This window comes from Eucyclogobius newberryi, unplaced genomic scaffold (assembly GCF_026437365.1).
Source record: "Eucyclogobius newberryi isolate DKJ021-1_F unplaced genomic scaffold, fEucNew1.0.hap1 SCAF_8, whole genome shotgun sequence".
NCBI classification, from domain to species: domain Eukaryota; kingdom Metazoa; phylum Chordata; class Actinopteri; order Gobiiformes; family Gobiidae; genus Eucyclogobius; species Eucyclogobius newberryi.
In genome coordinates this window covers 34,981,250-35,003,253 of record NW_027316500.1, presented here as the reverse complement: position 1 = coordinate 35,003,253, position 22,004 = coordinate 34,981,250, and the positions used below count along the sequence as shown (strand labels likewise).

At 50.8% G+C, this 22,004-nt stretch overlaps 1 protein-coding gene across 2 annotated transcripts in view; it reads right to left on the bottom strand.

Annotated features, from left to right (window-relative positions):
- Positions 1–18,351, bottom strand: part of gbf1 (golgi brefeldin A resistant guanine nucleotide exchange factor 1) — a 105,655-nt gene extending 87,304 nt beyond the window's left edge. For both annotated transcript variants that reach the window (XM_072437641.1, XM_072437642.1), the window contains exons 1-2: positions 18,259–18,351; positions 17,920–17,986 (exon numbers count right to left, since the gene is read on the bottom strand). In XM_072437641.1, the coding sequence (XP_072293742.1) occupies positions 17,920–17,986; positions 18,259–18,351 (160 nt within the window). The remainder of the gene's footprint in view (positions 1–17,919; positions 17,987–18,258) is intronic.
- Between the last annotated feature and the right edge of the window lie 3,653 nt (positions 18,352–22,004).

The following is a 22,004-nucleotide window of genomic DNA, read 5'->3' as shown; positions in this document are numbered from 1 at the left end:
CACATGTGCCAGGCTGACTTCATGTTCTACCACATCAACCCAATATCAGAGCGAGCGAGTGTGCGGGGCAGAAAAGGCGCAGATCGGCCACCACACTTTCCCCTGTCTGCCCCGGGGCGTCTGTGGCCCCTGGAGCCGTGAAGACGTGAAACTTTAAAATGCACGACGGTTTCTGCCGAGCGCCGGCGAGAGCGTCGGGGAGTCACGGAGCTGCTCCAGACCTGGTCCGGTCCACGGCGCCGCATCTGCATAATCCGGTCCTGACACGGTCCTGATCCGGGTTCAAGGCCCGCTTTTACGAGGAGATCCGAGCGTTCTCCGGAGACGCCGTTCACTTTACGACGGCGCGTGTGAGTTTAAGGGATTAACCCAAGCACAAGTTAATCCAGGTTTAATCTAGCCCGGCTTTGGTCTAAATGACGGCTCGCGCTGGAATAGCACAGATGCCCTCCCGTCCTCCCATCAGACCCCTCACCAAACACAAACAGACGGTAGCGATCGCGAGAGCGTGACAGACATTTCCCGATTACAATGTGTTAAAACATAAAAGGCAAATGTGAAATGTTTGTCAAAACTGGGTATTCACATTTAGCATCTCTTCAAAACAACATTCCCGATATTTAACGGTGATATTCCCGAGGGCGGATCCAGCCGGGATGAGAACGTCACTGTGTTGTTGTTGTTGTAATCACAGATTTTGTCACTTTTATTTGTGCTCGTGATCATTTAAACTTTACCAATTTCTCTACGCATTTTCCTCCAAGTTTACCATCATTTTCACACTTAATTTTACATAATTTTCCTCCAACTGTTCTAACGTTTTCCCCTCCCACTTTCCTTCAGATTTTCCAGCAAATTTCCTCCAAATATTTCCACAAAACTATCACAAAAGTTTCCTCAAAATTTCATCGAATTCTATCACAATTTTTTCCACACATTTTACACATTTTCATAAATTTAACATTCCAAATATTTTCCACTACATTATCAAATATTTCCTTTTTCATAAATCTTTCACAGATTTTCCTTAAATTCTTCAAAACATTTCCACCCACATTAACCCTTATTATCCACCAATTTACACATTTACACAAAAAAAAAAAAGATTCAAGTTTACTTATTTATTTTTTTACAATTTTCTTCCAACGGTTCAACATTTTTCCACCAACTTTCCTTAAAATTTTGCAGCAAATTTCATTGAAGTTTCCAAACATGTTTCAATACATTATCATACATTTTACAGAAAAATTCCACTTGTCATTTTGTGGATTTTTTTTCCACAAATCTTTCATAAATGTTCCATATTTTTCCCACCCAATTTCCGTAAAAATTTTCTCCACGTATCCAAATATTTAAAAAAAAAATCACCAAAAACAGTTTTAAAAAAAAAAATTCAAACTGTTCCTCCATACATTTTCATAAATGTACCTGTTTTTTCCCCTCAAATTTTCCATCAGGTTTCCTCTCACCAACATTAACATCGTTTATGCACCAATTCACCTTTTTTTCGTGCACATTTTCGCAACATTTTCTACCAATTTTTCTACACATTTTCACATCCGTACCTTCAAGTTTCCTCTAATATTTCAAAAAAAATCTCTCCAAATATCCTCAATTTCTTCAAAACAACTTTCATTCAAATTTTTCAGCGCATCTCTTCCAAGTTTCCAAATATCTTCCACAAATCTATCACAACTTTTAATTAAGTTAATTTTTCATCATATTTTTTCAAAATTTTCCATCACTTTTTCTCCAAATTGACTTTAAATGTTAAAATTAAATGCTGCTCCTGTTGGGCAGTGCCAGTTCTGGTGCCAGTGCCAGTTCTGGTGCCAGTTCTGGTGCCAGTTCTGGTGCCAGTGCCAGTTCTGGTGCCAGTGCCAGTTCCGGTGCCAGTTCTGGTGCCAGTGCCAGTTCCGGTGCCAGTTCTGGTGCCAGTGCCGGTGCCAGTTCTGGTGCCAGTGCCAGTTCCGGTGCCAGTGCCAGTTCTGGTGCCAGTTCTGGTGCCAGTGCCAGTTCCGGTGCCAGTTCCAGTTCTGGTGCCAGTGCCAGTTCTGGTGCCAGTTCTGGTGCCAGTGCCAGTTCTGGTGCCAGTTCTGGTGCCAGTGCCAGTTCCGGTGCCAGTTCTGGTGCCAGTTCTGGTGCCAGTGCCAGTTCCGGTGCCAGTTCCGGTTCCGGTGCCAGTTCTGGTGCCGGTGCCGGTGCCAGTGCCGGTGCCAGTGCCAGTGCCAGTGCCGGTCTGCTCCGGTCAGTTTCCTCATGCAGAGGTCACACATTTAGATAAGTGTGTGAGAACATGAATTATGAGCTCGGCCCTCAGAGGAATCCAGCAGCTGCTTTCTGCCAACAGAACACGGGCTGATTTATGAGGGGGATCGGGTGACACAGGGGGGCCACGAGGGGGGCACAAGGGGGGCCGGGGGGGCACGAGGGGCCGATATGTGGAGTAAAAGAGCTACGACAGGGGCAGGACTAAAGCAGGGCTAAAGCAGGACTAAAGCAGGGCTAAAGCAGGTCTAAAGCAGGTCTAAACCAGGACTAAAGCAGGTCTAAACCAGGACTAAAGCAGGACTAAAGCAGGACTAAAGCAGGTCTAAACCAGGACTAAAGCAGGACTAAAGCAGGACTAAAGCAGGACTAAAGCAGGACTAAAGCAGGACTAAAGCAGGACTAAAGCAGGTCTAAACCAGGACTAAAGCAGGTCTAAAGAAGGGCTAAAGCAGGACTAAAGCAGGACTAAAGCAGGTCTAAAGCAGGTCTAAACCAGGACTAAAGCAGGTCTAAACCAGGACTAAAGCAGGACTAAAGCAGGACTAAAGCAGGTCTAAACCAGGACTAAAGCAGGACTAAAGCAGGACTAAAGCAGGACTAAAGCAGGACTAAAGCAGGTCTAAACCAGGACTAAAGCAGGTCTAAAGAAGGGCTAAAGCAGGACTAAAGCAGGACTAAAGCAGGTCTAAAGCAGGTCTAAAGCAGGACTAAAGCAGGTCTAAGGCAGGGCTAAAGCAGGTCTAAGGCAGGACTAAAGCAGGACTAAAGCAGGACTAAAGCAGGTCTAAAGCAGGACTAAAGCAGGACTAAAGCAGGACTAAAGCAGGACTAAAGCAGGGCTAAAGCAGGACTAAAGCAGGACTAAAGCAGGTCTAAAGCAGGTCTAAAGCAGGACTAAAGCAGGTCTAAAGCAGGGCTAAAGCAGGTCTAAAGCAGGACTAAAGCAGGACTAAAGCAGGTCTAAAGCAGGTCTAAAGCAGGACTAAAGCAGGTCTAAGGCAGGACTAAGGCAGGACTAAAGCAGGACTAAAGCAGGACTAAAGCAGGACTAAAGCAGGTCTAAAGCAGGTCTAAAGCAGGACTAAAGCAGGACTAAAGCAGGACTGAAGCAGGTCTAAAGCAGGACTAAAGCAGGTCTAAAGCAGGACTAAAGCAGGACTAAAGCAGCTCTAAAGCAGGACTAAAGCAGGACTAAAGCAGGTCTAAAGCAGGACTAAAGCAGGTCTAAAGCAGGACTAAAGCAGGGCTAAAGCAGGACTAAAGCAGGACTAAAGCAGGTCTAAAGCAGGACTAAAGCAGGTCTAAAGCAGGACTAAAGCAGGACTAAAGCAGGACTAAAGCAGGACTAAAGCAGGACTAAAGCAGGACTAAAGCAGGTCTAAAGCAGGACTAAAGCAGGACTAAAGCCTGGATGTGGTTCTGGAGTGACAGGTGCTGGTGTTCCACAGCTGTGAGGCTCAGTCTGAACTCGAGCGCTCTGAAGGAGTTCGACGACAGACGACAAAGAAAAGCAGAGAATTAGTGAAAGTGTCTCCAGTGGTGGATTACACACGGAAAGGAAACAAAAACAGACTAAAACATACTTCAGATACAGTAAACGGCTACTTCAGAAGGCTCTTATTTAAGTGTCACAAAAACCGCCAGCAGAGGGCGCGAGGCCTGCACCAGCAGAGGGAGCGAGGCCTGCACCAGCAGAGGGCGCGAGGCCTGCACCAGCAGAGGGAGCGAGGCCTGCACCAGCAGAGGGAGCGAGGCCTGCACCAGCAGAGGGAGCGAGGCCTGCACCAGCAGAGGGAGCGAGGCCTGCACCAGCAGAGGGAGCGAGGCCTGCACCAGCAGAGGGAGCGAGGCCTGCACCAGCAGAGGGAGCGAGGCCTGCACCAGCAGAGGGAGCGAGGCCTGCACCAGCAGAGGGAGCGAGGCCTGCACCAGCAGAGGGAGCGAGGCCTGCACCAGCAGAGGGAGCGAGGCCTGCACCAGCAGAGGGAGCGAGGCCTGCACCAGCAGAGGGAGCGAGGCCTGCACCAGCAGAGGGAGCGAGGCCTGCACCAGCAGAGGGCGCGAGGCCTGCACCAGCAGAGGGAGCGAGGCCTGCACCAGCAGAGGGAGCGAGGCCTGCACCAGCAGAGGGAGCGAGGCCTGCACCAGCAGAGGGAGCGAGGCCTGCACCAGCAGAGGGAGCGAGGCCTGCACCAGCAGAGGGAGCGAGGCCTGCACCAGCAGAGGGAGCGAGGCCTGCACCAGCAGAGGGAGCGAGGCCTGCACCAGCAGAGGGAGCGAGGCCTGCACCAGCAGACGCACTGAAGCCCAGGGTTTGTCTCCTTTCACCTTCTTTATTTATTCTATTGTAAGATGAGATAAGTTTGATTGTCTTTCCACTTTCACTCTCTCTCGAGTCTCTTTCCTCTCTCGAGTCTCTTTCCTCTCTCGAGTCTCTTTCCTCTCTGGAGTCTCTTTCCTCTCTCGAGTCTCTTTCCTCTCTCGAGTCTCTTTCCTCTCTCGAGTCTCTTTCCTCTCTCGAGTCTCTTCCCTCTCTCGAGTCTCTTCCCTCTCTCGAGTCTCTTCCCTCTCGAGTCTCTTCCCTCTCTCGAGTCTCTTCCCTCTCTCGAGTCTCTTCCCTCTCTCGAGTCTCTTCCCTCTCTCGAGTCTCTTCCCTCTCTCGAGTCTCTTCCCTCTCTCGAGTCTCTTCCCTCTCGAGTCTCTTCCCTCTCGAGTCTCTTCCCTCTCTCGAGTCTCTTCCCTCTCTCGAGTCTCTTCCCTCTCTCGAGTCTCTTCCCTCTCTCGAGTCTCTTCCCTCTCTCTCGAGTCTCTTCCCTCTCTCGAGTCTCTTCCCTCTCTCGAGTCTCTTCCCTCTCTCGAGTCTCTTCCCTCTCTCGAGTCTCTTCCCTCTCTCGAGTCTCTTCCCTCTCTCGAGTCTCTTCCCTCTCTCGAGTCTCTTCCCTCTCTCGAGTCTCTTCCCTCTCTCGAGTCTCTTCCCTCTCTCGAGTCTCTTCCCTCTCTCGAGTCTCTTCCCTCTCTCGAGTCTCTTCCCTCTCTCGAGTCTCTTCCCTCTCTCTCGAGTCTCTTCCCTCTCTCGAGTCTCTTCCCTCTCTCTCGAGTCTCTTCCCTCTCTCGAGTCTCTTCCCTCTCTCGAGTCTCTTCCCTCTCTCGAGTCTCTTCCCTCTCTCTCGAGTCTCTTCCCTCTCTCGAGTCTCTTCCCTCTCTCGAGTCTCTTCCCTCTCTCGAGTCTCTTCCCTCTCTCGAGTCTCTTCCCTCTCGAGTCTCTTCCCTCTCTTTGCTCTTGAGTCTCTTCGAGTCTCTTCGCTGCAGAAAACACTGCACAATAAACACATTGATCTGAGCGTGTGCAGCGCTGCCTTCTTCAGGGATCTGCCGTTCAGTAACAGCCGACCACACAAAGGTAACGAACGCCGGCCGTAATCCTCCTCTCCGCCTTCGCCCTCTCAATTAGAGCCTCCGAACCGGCACCTGCCAATCAAAGGCCACGGCGGGAGGCGTCTGGGGAGAGGGGGAGCCCATGAATAAAAAATAAAGGGATTTGACAGAGCCGCGAAGCAGAAATCCCAAGCAAAGACAAAGATAGATAGACGAGAGATGAGGATACGGAGCGGAGACGGAATAATTCAACAGCGAGAGATTTGAGGGCGAGCCGCTAAGTGCAGATCAGAGCTGTCAAAACAACGAGGACTCAATTCAAACACGGGGACAGATCACCGCGACGCATCACCGGGACGCGCGCGAAGCATCACCGGGGCATCACCGGGGCATCACCGGGGCATCACCGGGACGCGCGCGACGCATCACCGGGGCATCACCGGGACGCGCGCGAAGCATCACCGGGGCATCACCGGGACGCGCGCGAAGCATCACCGGGGCATCACCGGGACGCGCGCGAAGCATCACCGGGGCATCACCGGGACGCGCGCGAAGCATCACCGGGGCATCACCGGGACGCGCGCGAAGCATCACCGGGGCATCACCGGGACACGCGCGAAGCATCACCGGGACACGCGCGAAGCATCACCGGGACACGCGCGAAGCATCACCGGGACACGCGCGAAGCATCACCGGGACACGCGCGAAGCATCACCGGGACACGCGCGAAGCATCACCGGGACACGCGCGAAGCATCACCGGGACACGCGCGAAGCATCACCGGGACACGCGCGAAGCATCACCGGGACACGCGCGAAGCATCACCGGGACACGCGCGAAGCATCACCGGGACACGCGCGAAGCATCACCGGGACACGCGCGAAGCATCACCGGGACACGCGCGAAGCATCACCGGGACACGCGCGAAGCATCACCGGGACACGCGCGAAGCATCACCGGGACACGCGCGAAGCATCACCGGGACACGCGCGAAGCATCACCGGGACACGCGCGAAGCATCACCGGGACACGCGCGAAGCATCACCGGGACACGCGCGAAGCATCACCGGGACACGCGCGAAGCATCACCGGGACACGCGCGAAGCATCACCGGGACACGCGCGAAGCATCACCGGGACACGCGCGAAGCATCACCGGGACACGCGCGAAGCATCACCCTAAAATGCCTGCGGTTCTCTTAGAGCTTGGCGGTATCTTGCGGCCCACATGCGGCCCACATGCGGCCCACATGCGGCCCACATGCTGCTTTAGTCCTGCCCCTGTTGAAGCTTCCAGTCATATTATAACACGTTATGTTGGAGGTGCCATGAATAAATATGAAACATAAATAAACATAAATAAATACATCTGTGGTCGTTTTTGTCTTGTCTTTTGAGTTGATGAAGAATTTCAGACGATGAAACAAATATGAGAGCAAACTTGATGAATACAAAGTCTCAGCTGCTGTTTTCTCTCATGGTTCTGTAAAGGGCCTTTTACGTCAGATGCCCTAAAGCCGCTAAAGCCCCAACACGGGACATTTTGGTCACAAACAATAGACCGAAATAAAGGCAGTTTGAAAGCACCACAACGCTCCCCAAAGAAGGGCTGACTTTTGGGTAAAGGATCCTGCTCGTCTCCATGGAGATCTTACATTTCATAACATACACTGCCTGCCTCCTATTGGACAAACGGCTCCTCTCCTCCTATTGGACAAACAGCTCCTCTCCTCCTATTGGACAAACGGCTCCTCTCCTCCTATTGGACAAACGGCTAAAGACGAATCCCGTGGTCATGGACAAGATGCCGGTGCGTTAGAGAAAACATCTGCAGAAACTAATGTGTGAGGAACAATGACTCACTGAAGATCTGTGTGAGGAACAATGACACACTGAAGATCTGTGTGAGGAACAATGACCCACTGAAGATCTGTGTGAGGAACAATGACACTGAAGATCTGTGTGAGGAACAATGACACACTGAAGATCTGTGTGAGGAACAATGACCCACTGAAGATCTGTGTGAGGAACAATGACACGCTGAAGATCTGTGTGAGGAACAATGACACTGAAGATCTGTGTGAGGAACAATGACACTCTGAAGATCTGTGTGAGGAACAATGACACGCTGAAGATCTGTGTGAGGAACAATGACACACTGAAGATCTGTGTGAGGAACAATGACCCACTGAAGATCTGTGTGAGGAACAATGACACTGAAGATCTGTGTGAGGAACAATGACACACTGAAGATCTGTGTGAGGAACAATGACACGCTGAAGATCTGTGTGAGGAACAATGACACTGAAGATCTGTGTGAGGAACAATGACACACTGAAGATCTGTGTGAGGAACAATGACACGCTGAAGATCTGTGTGAGGAACAATGACACGCTGAAGATCTGTGTGAGGAACAATGACACGCTGAAGATCTGTGTGAGGAACAATGACACGCTGAAGATCTGTGTGAGGAACAATGACACGCTGAAGATCTGTGTGAGGGACAATGACACTGAAGATCTGTGTGAGGAACAATGACACACTGAAGATCTGTGTGAGGAACAATGACACGCTGAAGATCTGTGTAAGGAACAATGACACACTGAAGATCTGTGTGAGGAACAATGACACTGAAGATCTGTGTGAGGAACAATGACACTGAAGATCTGTGTGAGGAACAATGACACGCTGAAGATCTGTGTGAGGAACAATGACACGCTGAAGATCTGTGTGAGGAACAATGACACACTGAAGATCTGTGTGAGGAACAATGACACACTGAAGATCTGTGTGAGGAACAATGACACACTGAAGATATGTGTGAGGAACAATGACACTGAAGATCTGTGTGAGGAACAATGACACTGAAGATCTGTGTGAGGAACAATGACACACTGAAGATCTGTGAGGAACAATGACACGCTGAAGATCCGTGTGAGGAACAATGACACACTGAAGATCTGTGTGAGGAACACTGACACTCTGAAGATCTGTGAGGAACAATGACACGCTGAAGATCCGTGTGAGGAACAATGACACACTGAAGATCCATGTGAGGAACAATGACACGCTGAAGATCTGTGTGAGGAACAATGACAGACTGAAGATCTGTGTGAGGAACAATGACACTCTGAAGATCTGTGAGGAACAATGACACGCTGAAGATCCGTGTGAGGAACACTGACACACTGAAGATCCATGTGAGGAACAATGACACGCTGAAGATCTGTGTGAGGAACAATGACAGACTGAAGATCTGTGTGAGGAACAATGACACACTGAAGATCCGTGTGAGGAACAATGACAGACTGAAGATCCGTGTGAGGAACAATGACACACTGAAGATCCATGTGAGGAACAATGACACACTGAAGATCTGTGTGAGGAACAATGACAGACTGAAGATCTGTGAGGAACAATGACACGCTGAAGATCCGTGTGAGGAACAATGACACACTGAAGATCCGTGTGAGGAACAATGACACACTGAAGATCTGTGTGAGGAACAATGACACACTGAAGATCCGTGTGAGGAACAATGACACTGAAGATCTGTGTGAGGAACAATGACACTGAAGATCCGTGTGAGGAACAATGACACACTGAAGATCCGTGTGAGGAACAATGACACTGAAGATCCGTGTGAGGAACAATGACACTGAAGATCTGTGTGAGGAACAATGACACTGAAGATCTGTGTGAGGAACAATGACACTGAAGATCTGTGTGAGGAACAATGACACTCTGAAGATCTGTGTGAGGAACAATGACACACTGAAGATCTGTGTGAGGAACAATGACACTCTGAAGATCTGTGTGAGGAACAATGACACTGAAGATCTGTGTGAGGAACAATGACACTGAAGATCTGTGTGAGGAACAATGACACTGAAGATCTGTGTGAGGAACAATGACACTCTGAAGATCTGTGTGAGGAACAATGACACACTGAAGATCTGTGTGAGGAACAATGACACTCTGAAGATCTGTGTGAGGAACAATGACACTGAAGATCTGTGTGAGGAACAATGACACTCTGAAGATCTGTGTGAGGAACAATGACACTCTGAAGATCCTTGTGAGGAACAATGACACACTGAAGATCCTTGTGAGGAACAATGACACATCTGTTTACGTTGTAGAAGCTTCTGGAAGCACTTTTTCTGGTCCACACTGGAGTCTGAGTGCTTCTGTGACACGCGTGTGCAAATGCACAGGTGTAAACAAGATTTTAAACGAGAGAATGGTCCAGAACATCGAGAGGAAATGTTCTGAAACGCTTCCGTTCCCAGACTCATCCATCTCTCCGTGACAGACAGTGAGAACAGCCAAATCAGGACACGTCCGGAGAACGAGGGAGAGAGAGGAGAGAGAGGGCGAGAGAGAGAGCAAGAGAGCGAGGGAGAGAGAGGAGAGAGTGAGCAAGGAAGAGACAGAAACAAGAGAGAGAAGAGAGAGAGGAGTGAGAGGAAGGGGGGAGAGCAGAGAGAGGGGAGAGAGAGAGGGGGGAGAGAAAGGAAGGGAAGAGAGAGAGCAGAGAGAAGAGAAAGAGAGGGGGAGAGAGAGAAGAGAGAGGAGAGAGAGGAAGGGGGAAGGGGGAAGCGAGGGAGAGAGAAGAGAGACAGAATGAGAGAGGGGGGAGAGAGAAAAGAGAGAGAAGAAGGGGAGAGAGAGAGGGGAGAGAGAGAATGAGAGAGGGGGAGCGAGAGAGATGAGAGAGGGGGAGGGGAAGAGCAGGAAAACAGGGCCTACACCTGCCACTGTCCATCAAACTGTGGAGAAAAAACATTGAGGGGAAAAAAGGACTGAGGAGAGAAGGACTGAGGAGAGAAGGACTGAGGAGAGAAGGACTGAGGAGAGAGGACTGAGGAGAGAAGGACTGAGGAGAGAAGGACTGAGGAGAGAAGGACTGAGGAGAGAGGACTGAGGAGAGAGGACTGAGGAGAGAAGGACTGAGGAGAGAAGGACTGAGGAGAGAAGGACTGAGGAGAGAGGACTGAGGAGAGAAGGAGAGAGGACTGAGGAGAGAAGTACTGAGGAGAGAGGACTGAGGAGAGAAGGAGAGAGGAGAGAAGGACTGAGGAGAGAAGGACTGAGGAGAGAAGGACTGAGGAGAGAAGGACTGAGGAGAGAAGGACTGAGGAGAGAAGGACTGAGGAGAGAAGGACTGAGGAGAGAAGGACTGAGGAGAGAGGACTGAGGAGAGAAGGACTGAGGAGAGAAGGACTGAGGAGAGAAGGACTGAGGAGAGAAGGACTAAGGAGAGAAGGACTGAGGAGAGAAGGACTGAGGAGAGAAGGACTGAGGAGAGAGGACTGAGGAGAGAAGGAGAGAGGACTGAGGAGAGAAGTACTGAGGAGAGAGGACTGAGGAGAGAAGGAGAGAGGAGAGAGGACTGAGGAGAGAAGGAGAGAGGACTGAGGTGAAAGGACTGAGGAGAGAAGGACTGAGGAGAGAAGGACTGAGGAGAGAAGGACTGAGGAGAGAAGGACTGAGGAGAGAGGACTGAGGAGAGAAGGACTGAGGAGAGAAGGACTGAGGAGAGAAGGACTGAGGAGAGAGGACTGAGGAGAGAGGACTGAGGAGAGAAGGACTGAGGAGAGAAGGACTGAGGAGAGAAGGACTGAGGAGAGAGGACTGAGGAGAGAAGGAGAGAGGACTGAGGAGAGAAGTACTGAGGAGAGAGGACTGAGGAGAGAAGGAGAGAGGAGAGAAGGACTGAGGAGAGAAGGACTGAGGAGAGAAGGACTGAGGAGAGAAGGACTGAGGAGAGAAGGACTGAGGAGAGAAGGACTGAGGAGAGAAGGACTGAGGAGAGAAGGACTGAGGAGAGAAGGACTGAGGAGAGAGGACTGAGGAGAGAAGGACTGAGGAGAGAGGACTGAGGAGAGAAGGACTGAGGAGAGAAGGACTGAGGAGAGAAGGACTGAGGAGAGAAGGACTAAGGAGAGAGGACTGAGGAGAGAAGGACTGAGGAGAGAAGGACTGAGGAGAGAAGGACTGAGGAGAGAGGACTGAGGAGAGAAGGAGAGAGGACTGAGGAGAGAAGTACTGAGGAGAGAGGACTGAGGAGAGAAGGAGAGAGGAGAGAGGACTGAGGAGAGAAGGAGAGAGGACTGAGGAGAAAGGACTGAGGAGAGAGGACTGAGGAGAGAGGAGAGAGGAGAGAGGAGAGAGGACTGAGGAGAGAGGACTGAGGAGAGAGGACTGAGGAGAGAGGACTGAGGAGAGAAGGAGAGAGGACTGAGGAGAGAGGACTGAGGAGAGAGGAGAGAGGAGAGAGGAGAGAGGACTGAGGAGAGAGGAGAGAGGACTGAGGAGAGAGGAGAGAGAACTGAGGAGAGAGGAGAGAGGAGAGAGGACTGAGGAGAGAGGACTAAGGAGAGAGGACTGAGGAGAGAGGACAGAAGGACTGAGGAAAGAAGGACTGAGGAGATAGGAATGAGGAGATAGGAATGAGGAGATAGGACTGAGGAGAGAGGACTGAGGAGAGAGGACTGAGGAGAGAGGACTGAGGAGAGAGGACTGAGGAGAGCGGACAGAAGGACTGAGGAGAGAAGGACTGAGGAGAGAAGGACTGAGGAGAGAGGACAGAAGGACTGAGGAGAGAAGGACTGAGGAGAGAAGGACTGAGGAGAGAAGGACTGAGGAGAGAGGACTGAGGAGAGAAGGACTGAGGAGAGAAGGACTGAGGAGAGAAGGACTGAGGAGAGAGGACTGAGGAGAGAGGACTGAGGAGAGAAGGACTGAGGAGAGAAGGACTGAGGAGAGAGGACTGAGGAGAGAAGGACTGAGGAGAGAAGGACTGAGGAGAGAAGGACTGAGGAGAGAGGACTGAGGAGAGAGGACTGAGGAGAGAAGGACTGAGGAGAGAAGGACTGAGGAGAGAAGGACTGAGGAGAGAGGACTGAGGAGAGAAGGAGAGAGGACTGAGGAGAGAAGTACTGAGGAGAGAGGACTGAGGAGAGAAGGAGAGAGGAGAGAAGGACTGAGGAGAGAAGGACTGAGGAGAGAAGGACTGAGGAGAGAAGGACTGAGGAGAGAGGACTGAGGAGAGAAGGACTGAGGAGAGAAGGACTGAGGAGAGAAGGACTGAGGAGAGAAGGACTAAGGAGAGAGGACTGAGGAGAGAAGGACTGAGGAGAGAAGGACTGAGGAGAGAAGGACTGAGGAGAGAGGACTGAGGAGAGAAGGAGAGAGGACTGAGGAGAGAAGTACTGAGGAGAGAGGACTGAGGAGAGAAGGAGAGAGGAGAGAGGACTGAGGAGAGAAGGAGAGAGGACTGAGGAGAAAGGACTGAGGAGAGAGGACTGAGGAGAGAGGAGAGAGGAGAGAGGAGAGAGGACTGAGGAGAGAGGACTGAGGAGAGAGGACTGAGGAGAGAGGACTGAGGAGAGAAGGAGAGAGGACTGAGGAGAGAGGACTGAGGAGAGAGGAGAGAGGAGAGAGGAGAGAGGACTGAGGAGAGAGGAGAGAGGACTGAGGAGAGAGGAGAGAGAACTGAGGAGAGAGGAGAGAGGACTGAGGAGAGAGGACTAAGGAGAGAGGACTGAGGAGAGAGGACAGAAGGACTGAGGAAAGAAGGACTGAGGAGATAGGAATGAGGAGATAGGAATGAGGAGATAGGACTGAGGAGAGAGGACTGAGGAGAGAGGACTGAGGAGAGCGGACAGAAGGACTGAGGAGAGAAGGACTGAGGAGAGAAGGACTGAGGAGAGAGGACTGAGGAGAGAGGACAGAAGGACTGAGGAGAGAAGGACTGAGGAGAGAAGGACTGAGGAGAGAATGACTGAGGAGAGAGGACTGAGGAGAGAAGGACTGAGGAGAGAAGGACTGAGGAGAGAAGGACTGAGGAGAGAGGACTGAGGAGAGAGGACTGAGGAGAGAAGGACTGAGGAGAGAAGGACTGAGGAGAGAAGGACTGAGGAGAGAAGGACTGAGGAGAGAAGGACTGAGGAGAGAAGGACTGAGGAGAGAAGTACTGAGGAGAGAGGACTGAGGAGAGAAGGAGAGAGGAGAGAGGACTGAGGAGAGAAGGAGAGAGGACTGAGGAGAAAGGACTGAGGAGAGAGGACTGAGGAGAGAGGAGAGAGGAGAGAGGACTGAGGACTGAGGACTGAGGAGAGAGGACTGAGGAGAGAGGACTGAGGAGAGAGGACTGAGGAGAGAAGGAGAGAGGACTGAGGAGAGAGGACTGAGGAGAGAGGAGAGAGGAGAGAGGAGAGAGGACTGAGGAGAGAGGACTGAGGAGAGAGGAGAGAGGACTGAGGAGAGAGGACTAAGGAGAGAGGACTGAGGAGAGAGGACTGAGGAGAGAGGACAGAAGGACTGAGGAAAGAAGGACTGAGGAGATAGGACTGAGGAGAGAGGACTGAGGAGAGAAGGAGAGAGGACTGAGGAGAGAGGACTGAGGAGAGAGGAGAGAGGAGAGAGGAGAGAGGAGAGAGGACTGAGGAGAGAGGACTGAGGAGAGAGGAGAGAGGACTGAGGAGAGAGGACTGAGGAGAGAGGACTGAGGAGAGAGGACTGAGGAGAGAGGACTGAGGAGAGAGGACAGAAGGACTGAGGAAAGAAGGACTGAGGAGATAGGACTGAGGAGAGAGGACTGAGGAGAGCGGACTGAGGAGAGCGGACTGAGGAGAGAGGACTGAGGAGAGAGGACTGAGGAGAGAGGACAGAAGGACTGAGGAGAGAAGGACTGAGGAGAGAAGGACTGAGGAGAGAAGGACTGAGGAGAGAGGACTGAGGAGAGAAGGACTGAGGAGAGAAGGACTGAGGAGAGAAGGACTGAGGAGAGAAGGACTGAGGAGAGAAGGACTGAGGAGAGAGGACTGAGGAGAGAAGGACTGAGGAGAGAAGGACTGAGGAGAGAAGGACTGAGGAGAGAGGACTGAGGAGAGAAGGAGAGAGGAGAGAGGACTGAGGAGAGAAGGAGAGAGGACTGAGGAGAAAGGACTGAGGAGAGAGGACTGAGGAGAGAGGAGAGAGGACTGAGGAGAGAGGACTGAGGAGAGAGGACTGAGGAGAGAGGACTGAGGAGAGAGGACTGAGGAGAGAAGGAGAGAGGACTGAGGAGAGAAGTACTGAGGAGAGAGGAGAGAGGAGAGAGGAGAGAGGACTGAGGAGAGAGGAGAGAGGACTGAGGAGAGAGGAGAGAGGACTGAGGAGAGAGGAGAGAGGACTGAGGAGAGAGGACTAAGGAGAGAGGACTAAGGAGAGAGGACTAAGGAGAGAGGACTAAGGAGAGAGGACTGAGGAGAGAGGACAGAAGGACTGAGGAAAGAAGGACTGAGGAGATAGGACTGAGGAGAGAGGACTGAGGAGAGAGGACTGAGGAGAGCGGACTGAGGAGAGAGGACTGAGGAGATAGGACTGAGGAGAGAGGACTGAGGAGAGAGGACTGAGGAGAGCGGACTGAGGAGAGAGGACTGAGGAGAGAGGACAGAAGGACTGAGGAGAGAAGGATTGAGGAGAGAAGGACTGAGGAGAGAAGGAGTGAGGAGAAAGGACAGAGGAGAGAGGACTGAGGAGAGAAGGACTGAGGAGAGAGGACAGAGGAGAGAGGACAGAGGAGAGAGGACTGAGGAGAGAAGGACTGAGGAGAGAAGGACTGAGGAGAGAGGACTGAGGAGAGGACTGAGGAGAGAGGACTGAGGAGAGAAGACAGAGGAGAGAGGACTGAGGAGAGAAGGAGAGAGGACTGAGGAGAGAGGACTGAGGAGAGAGGAGAGAGGAGAGAGGACTGAGGAGAGAGGAGAGAGGACTGAGGAGAGAGGACTAAGGAGAGAGGACTGAGGAGAGAGGACTGAGGAGAGAGGACTGAGGAGAGAGGACTGAGGAGAGAGGACTGAGGAGAGAGGACAGAGGAGAGAGGACTGAGGAGAGAAGGAGAGAGGACTGAGGAGAGAGGACTGAGGAGAGAGGAGAGAGGAGAGAGGAGAGAGGAGAGAGGACTGAGGAGAGAGGACTGAGGAGAGAGGACTGAGGAGAGAGGACTGAGGAGAGAGGAGAGAGGAGAGAGGAGAGAGGACTGAGGAGAGAGGACTGAGGAGAGAGGACTGAGGAGAGAGGACTGAGGAGAGAGGACAGAGGAGAGAGGACTGAGGAGAGAGGACAGAGGAGAGAGGACTGAGGAGAGAGGACAGAGGAGAGAGGACTGAGGAGAGAGGAGAGAGGAGAGAGGAGAGAGGACTGAGGAGAGAGGACTGAGGAGAGAGGACTGAGGAGAGAGGACTGAGGAGAGAGGACAGAGGAGAGAGGACTGAGGAGAGAGGACAGAGGAGAGAGGACTGAGGAGAGAGGACTGAGGAGAGAGGACAGAGACTTCACATTCCTCATGTCTCCTCATTGGCAGGTTTAGATCTGTTTGAACTGGTTTCGTTCTGTTTTGTTGCATCTTTTAGTTCTTCTTTAACAATAAAACCAGAATGTGAGGAGCAGAGGAGGAGCTTGTGGAGCAGAGGAGGAGCTTGTGGAGAAGAGGAGGAGCTTGTGGAGAAGAGGAGGAGCTTGTTGAGCAGAGGAGGAGCTTGTGGAGAAGAGGAGGAGCTTGTGGAGCAGAGGAGGAGCTTGTGGAGAAGAGGAGGAGCTTGTTGAGCAGAGGAGGAGCTTGTTGAGCAGAGGAGGAGCTTGTAGAGAAGAGGAGGAGCTTGTGGAGCAGAGGAGGAGCTTGTGGAGCAGAGGAGGAGCTTGTGGAGCAGCTTGTGGAGCAGAGGAGGAGCTTGTGGAGCAGAGGAGGAGCTTGTGGAGAAGAGGAGTCCTCGTCCCCGTCTTCGTCCTCGTCCCCGTCCTCAGGTTTCTTTTATCTCCAGCGTTCTCTCAGACTCGTGGTTAAAGATTTTGTTGTGACGGATGAAGAGTGGGAAGTATATGAACATGTCAGAGGAGCTCAAAGTCCCACGTTTCTTCACGACTCCAGTCTTCTCGCTGAGCTGAGGTTTGACGATGGCGGTGGGACACCAACAAATTTCCCTCCATATAGAAAGCCAACATGGTCACACTCCTCCACTTAGGAGCGGCATATCACGCCACTCTGCGCCCCCTCCAGCCGAGCGCAGCAGGCAGCGTGAGCGGACAACACCACGGTACCTGCGGCCGTGGTGTTGTCCCCCATTGTGGGACAAACAAAGCATTTTAACTTAAAAGTACTTTATAAGATAAGATAAGATATTCCTTTATTGTCCCACATGGGTGAAATGAGAGCGTTGCTGGTGTGATCCAGAACGTTGTGCTCAATGGTGTTATACTGAGAGTCATGTGGTGCCTGAGGTTCCTGTACAGGTCTTATACTGAGAGTCATGTGGTGCCTGAGGGTTCCTGTACAGGTCTTATACTGAGAGTCATGTGGTGCCTGAGGGTTCCTGTACAGGTCTTATACTGAGAGTCATGTGGTGCCGGAGGTTCCTGTACAGGTCTTATACTGAGAGTCATGTGGTGCCGGGGGTTCCTGTACAGGTCTTATACTGAGAGTCATGTGGTGCCTGAGGGTTCCTGTACAGGTCTTATACTGAGAGTCATGTGGTGCCTGAGGGTTCCTGTACAGGTCTTATACTGAGAGTCATGTGGTGCCGGAGGTTCCTGTACAGGTCTTATACTGAGAGTCATGTGGTGCCGGGGGTTCCTGTACAGGTCTTATACTGAGAGTCATGTGGTGCCGGGGGTTCCTGTACAGGTCTTATACTGAGAGTCATGTGGTGCCGGGGGTTCCTGTACAGTTCTTACTGCAGATGACAGACGCTTGAGTCATGAGGAGGAAGTGAAGAATCCCTGGCTCAAATCTGTTCTTACGACATGGAAGGAGCTGATCAGAACAAACTAAACACACATGTCACAATCTTAAACTGGTAAAACTTTATGACCAAAGGTTTTGTACCAAATAGAACTGAGCTGAGACTCAAGGTCTGGAGGACAAAAGGTCTAAAGGTTTTTCACCAGATGTAAACGAGAATCACATGAAAAGCTTTGAGATGTGGAAAGAGAAACAGGACTGTCATAGTTTTTTTACAAATAAAGAGTTATGACCTTTATAACCTCTGACTGAGATGTGTATCAAAGGTTATGAAGCAGAACTTTCAAAAGGAATAATATGTAAATTATATAAACATATTGATGATTCAGGAAGCTACTGGTTATAGTAAAAGTAAATGGGAAAGAGAAGGTTCCTTTGGTTCCTCCCAGAGGAGAACCTGAACATGTTCGGAGTGACTTCTGTTGGGAAAGTGTGTCTGGTTTGTTCAGAACTCCAGGACGAGCGTCACGTGTGTGAGTGGAGCACCTTTGATGTGGTTGAGCAGGTCTTTGAGCTGAGCGAAGCTGTTGAGGAGCGGGTCCTGCTCTTCATCCTGAGACAGAGAGGAGGCGTGAAACAAACACACTAGAGAAAAGAATCAAAACGACTACAACAATGACTGGAAGTAGATGTTTCACTTGACAAGAACCATCCAGTCTAAACATCTCTGGACGAGTTTCAGTCCCAGAACCTCAAACCAGAGAAGAAACAAACATTTATCACATTCAAATTATACATATGTTTCATGGACTAAAACCAAAAGAGCACAAATATGTTGCTTGACAGTTTTTACGATATTGAGAAACATCAGGTTCTTGTTCTGACCAGAGGAGTGTGAGTGTTCCAGCGAGAGTTCCTCTTGATGGCTCCAACCACCAGCCCCACCTCGCCCTGCACCATGTACACGCCCCGCTCCATCTGAAACAGAGGTTAGACCTGGTTTAGACCCGCTTTAGACCCGCTTTAGACCCGCTTTAGGCCCGCTTTAGACCCGCTTTAGACCCGCTTTAGGCCCGCTTTAGGCCCGCTTTAGACCCGCTTTAGGCCCGCTTTAGGCCCGCTTTAGGCCCGCTTTAGGCCCGCTTTAGGCCCGCTTTAGGCCCGCTTTAGACCCGCTTTAGACCCGCTTTAGGCCCGCTTTAGGCCCGCTTTAGGCCCGCTTTAGGCCCGCTTTAGGCCCGCTTTAGGCCCGCTTTAGACCCGCTTTAGACCCGCTTTAGGCCCGCTTTAGGCCCGCTTTAGGCCCGCTTTAGGCCCGCTTTAGGCCCGCTTTAGACCCGCTTTAGACCCGCTTTAGGCCCGCTTTAGGCCCGCTTTAGACCCGCTTTAGACCCGCTTTAGACCCGGTTTAGTCCCGGTTTAGTCCCGGTTTAGGCCCGGTTTAGGCCCGGTTTAGACCCTGTTTAGACCCGGTTTAGACCCGGTTTACTCCTGGTTTACTCCTGGTTTAGACCTGGTATAATTATTACTACTCTAACATTATAAACAGTGATATTATCATCATAATAAATTAAACCAATCCAGAGACAAAGTGCAGCGGTTCATAAATGACTGTCATCAAAATGTCATGAATAAAACACTTCATAAACATTGTCTCTGTGGAAGCTTCAGATTTAAACCTTTATTGGTTTAAATGTGTTTAAAGTCTGAATGTTGAACAGAAGCAAAGGTGTGAAGGGAAAAGTGGAGCTCCAGGTCTAATGAAGCAGACATTATACAGTGAATTACAGAACGATACAAACGGCAAACAAAACGAGCCGTTTTCAGATGAAACATGAGGGATTGAAGCGTCTGGATGTAAAGGGAGCTCGGATTAGAGCCTGGACTCAGGACTAAAGTGAGTCCTGGACAAACGGATCAGAGACGCAGAGACAAACGGATCAGAGACGCAGAGACAAACGGATCAGAGACGCAGACGATTCAAATGTATAATTCACAGGTTCTAAAGCCGCACGAGGACGATCAGAGCGACGTCTTATTCTCACCAAACACTCAAACCACTGGAAATGTGAACAATATGACCCAGAACCATCATGAACCATCCCAGAACCATCCCAGAACCATCCCAGAACCATCATGAACCATCCCAGAACCATCCCAGAACCATCCCAGAACCATCCCAGAACCATCATGAACCATCCCAGAACCATCCCAGAACCATCCCAGAACCATCCCAGAACCATCATGAACCATCCCAGAACCATCCCAGAACCATCCCAGAACCATCATGAACCATCCCAGAACCATCCCAGAACCATCCCAGAACCATCCCAGAACCATCATGAACCATCCCAGAACCATCCCAGAACCATCCCAGAACCATCCCAGAACCATCATGAACCATCATGAACCATCCCAGAACCATCATGAACCATCCCAGAACCATCATGAACCATCCCAGAACCATCCCAGAACCATCATGAACCATCCCAGAACCATCATGAACCATCCCAGAACCATCCCAGAACCATCCCAGAACCATCATGAACCATCCCAGAACCATCCCAGAACCATCCCAGAACCATCATGAACCATCATGAACCATCCCAGAACCATCATGAACCATCCCAGAACCATCCCAGAACCATCCCAGAACCATCCCAGAACCATCATGAACCATCCCAGAACCATCATGAACCATCCCAGAACCATCCCAGAACCATCATGAACCATCCCAGAACCATCATGAACCATCCCAGAACCATCATGAACCATCCCAGAACCATCCCAGAACCATCCCAGAACCATCCCAGAACCATCATGAACCATCCCAGAACCATCCCAGAACCATCATGAACCATCCCAGAACCATCCCAGAACCATCATGAACCATCCCAGAACCATCCCAGAACCATCATGAACCATCCCAGAACCATCATGAACCATCCCAGAACCATCCCAGAACCATCCCAGAACCATCATGAACCATCCCAGAACCATCCCAGAACCATCCCAGAACCATCATGAACCATCCCAGAACCATCATGAACCATCCCAGAACCATCCCAGAACCATCCCAGAACCATCATGAACCATCCCAGAACCATCATGAACCATCCCAGAACCATCCCAGAACCATCCCAGAACCATCATGAACCATCCCAGAACCATCATGAACCATCATGAACCATCCCAGAACCATCATGAACCATCCCAGAACCATCCCAGAACCATCATGAACCATCCCAGAACCATCATGAACCATCCCAGAACCATCCCAGAACCATCCCAGAACCATCATGAACCATCCCAGAACCATCCCAGAACCATCATGAACCATCCCAGAACCATCCCAGAACCATCCCAGAACCATCATGAACCATCCCAGAACCATCCCAGAACCATCCCAGAACCATCATGAACCATCCCAGAACCATCATGAACCATCCCAGAACCATCCCAGAACCATCATGAACCATCCCAGAACCATCCCAGAACCATCATGAACCATCCCAGAACCATCCCAGAACCATCCCAGAACCATCATGAACCATCCCAGAACCATCATGAACCATCATGAACCATCCCAGAACCATCATGAACCATCCCAGAACCATCATGAACCATCATGAACCATCATGAACCATCCCAGAACCATCATGAACCATCCCAGAACCATCATGAACCATCCCAGAACCATCATGAACCATCCCAGAACCATCATGAACCATCCCAGAACCATCATGAACCATCATGAACCATCCCAGAACCATCATGAACCATCCCAGAACCATCATGAACCATCATGAACCATCCCAGAACCATCATGAACCATCCCAGAACCATCATGAACCATCCCAGAACCATCATGAACCATCATGAACCATCATGAACCATCCCAGAACCATCATGAACCATCCCAGAACCATCATGAACCATCCCACAGCAGATTTAAAACGTATAATATAAGTATAATATATAAGTATAACATATAAGTATAATATATAAGTAGTTTCATCATTGTTTTATGTCGCATCGTATCACCAAAGCAAGTTCCTATTGTGAATCCTGTTCATTGACAATTTCTGGTTCAGGCTCTCTGGTTCAGGCTCTCTGGTTCAGGCTCTCTGGTTCAGGCTCTCTGGTTCAGGCTCTCTGGTTCAGGCTCTCTGGTTCAGGCTCTCTGGTTCTGGCTCTCTGGTTCAGGCTCTCTGGTTCTGGCTCTCTGGTTCAGGCTCTCTGGTTCAGGCTCTCTGGTTCAGGCTCTCTGGTTCAGGCTCTCTGGTTCAGGCTCTCTGGTTCTGGCTCTCTGGTTCTGGCTCTCTGGTTCTGGCTCTCTGGTTCTGGCTCTCTGGCTCTCTAGTTCTGGTTCTGGCTCTGGTTCTGGCTCTCTAGTTCTGGTTCTGGCTCTGGTTCTGGCTCTCTGGTTCTGGTTCTGGCTCTCTGGTTCTGGTTCTGGCTCTCTGGTTCTGGCTCTCTGGTTCTGGCTCTCTGGTTCTGGCTCTCTGGTTCTGGCTCTCTGGTTCTGGCTCTGTTTGTAATCGCCTCTTTTTTGATGCACTTCACAATAAACAATAATCAACAACATTCACAACAAATGTCACATTCTTCTTCCATGTGGCAGCAGAAGA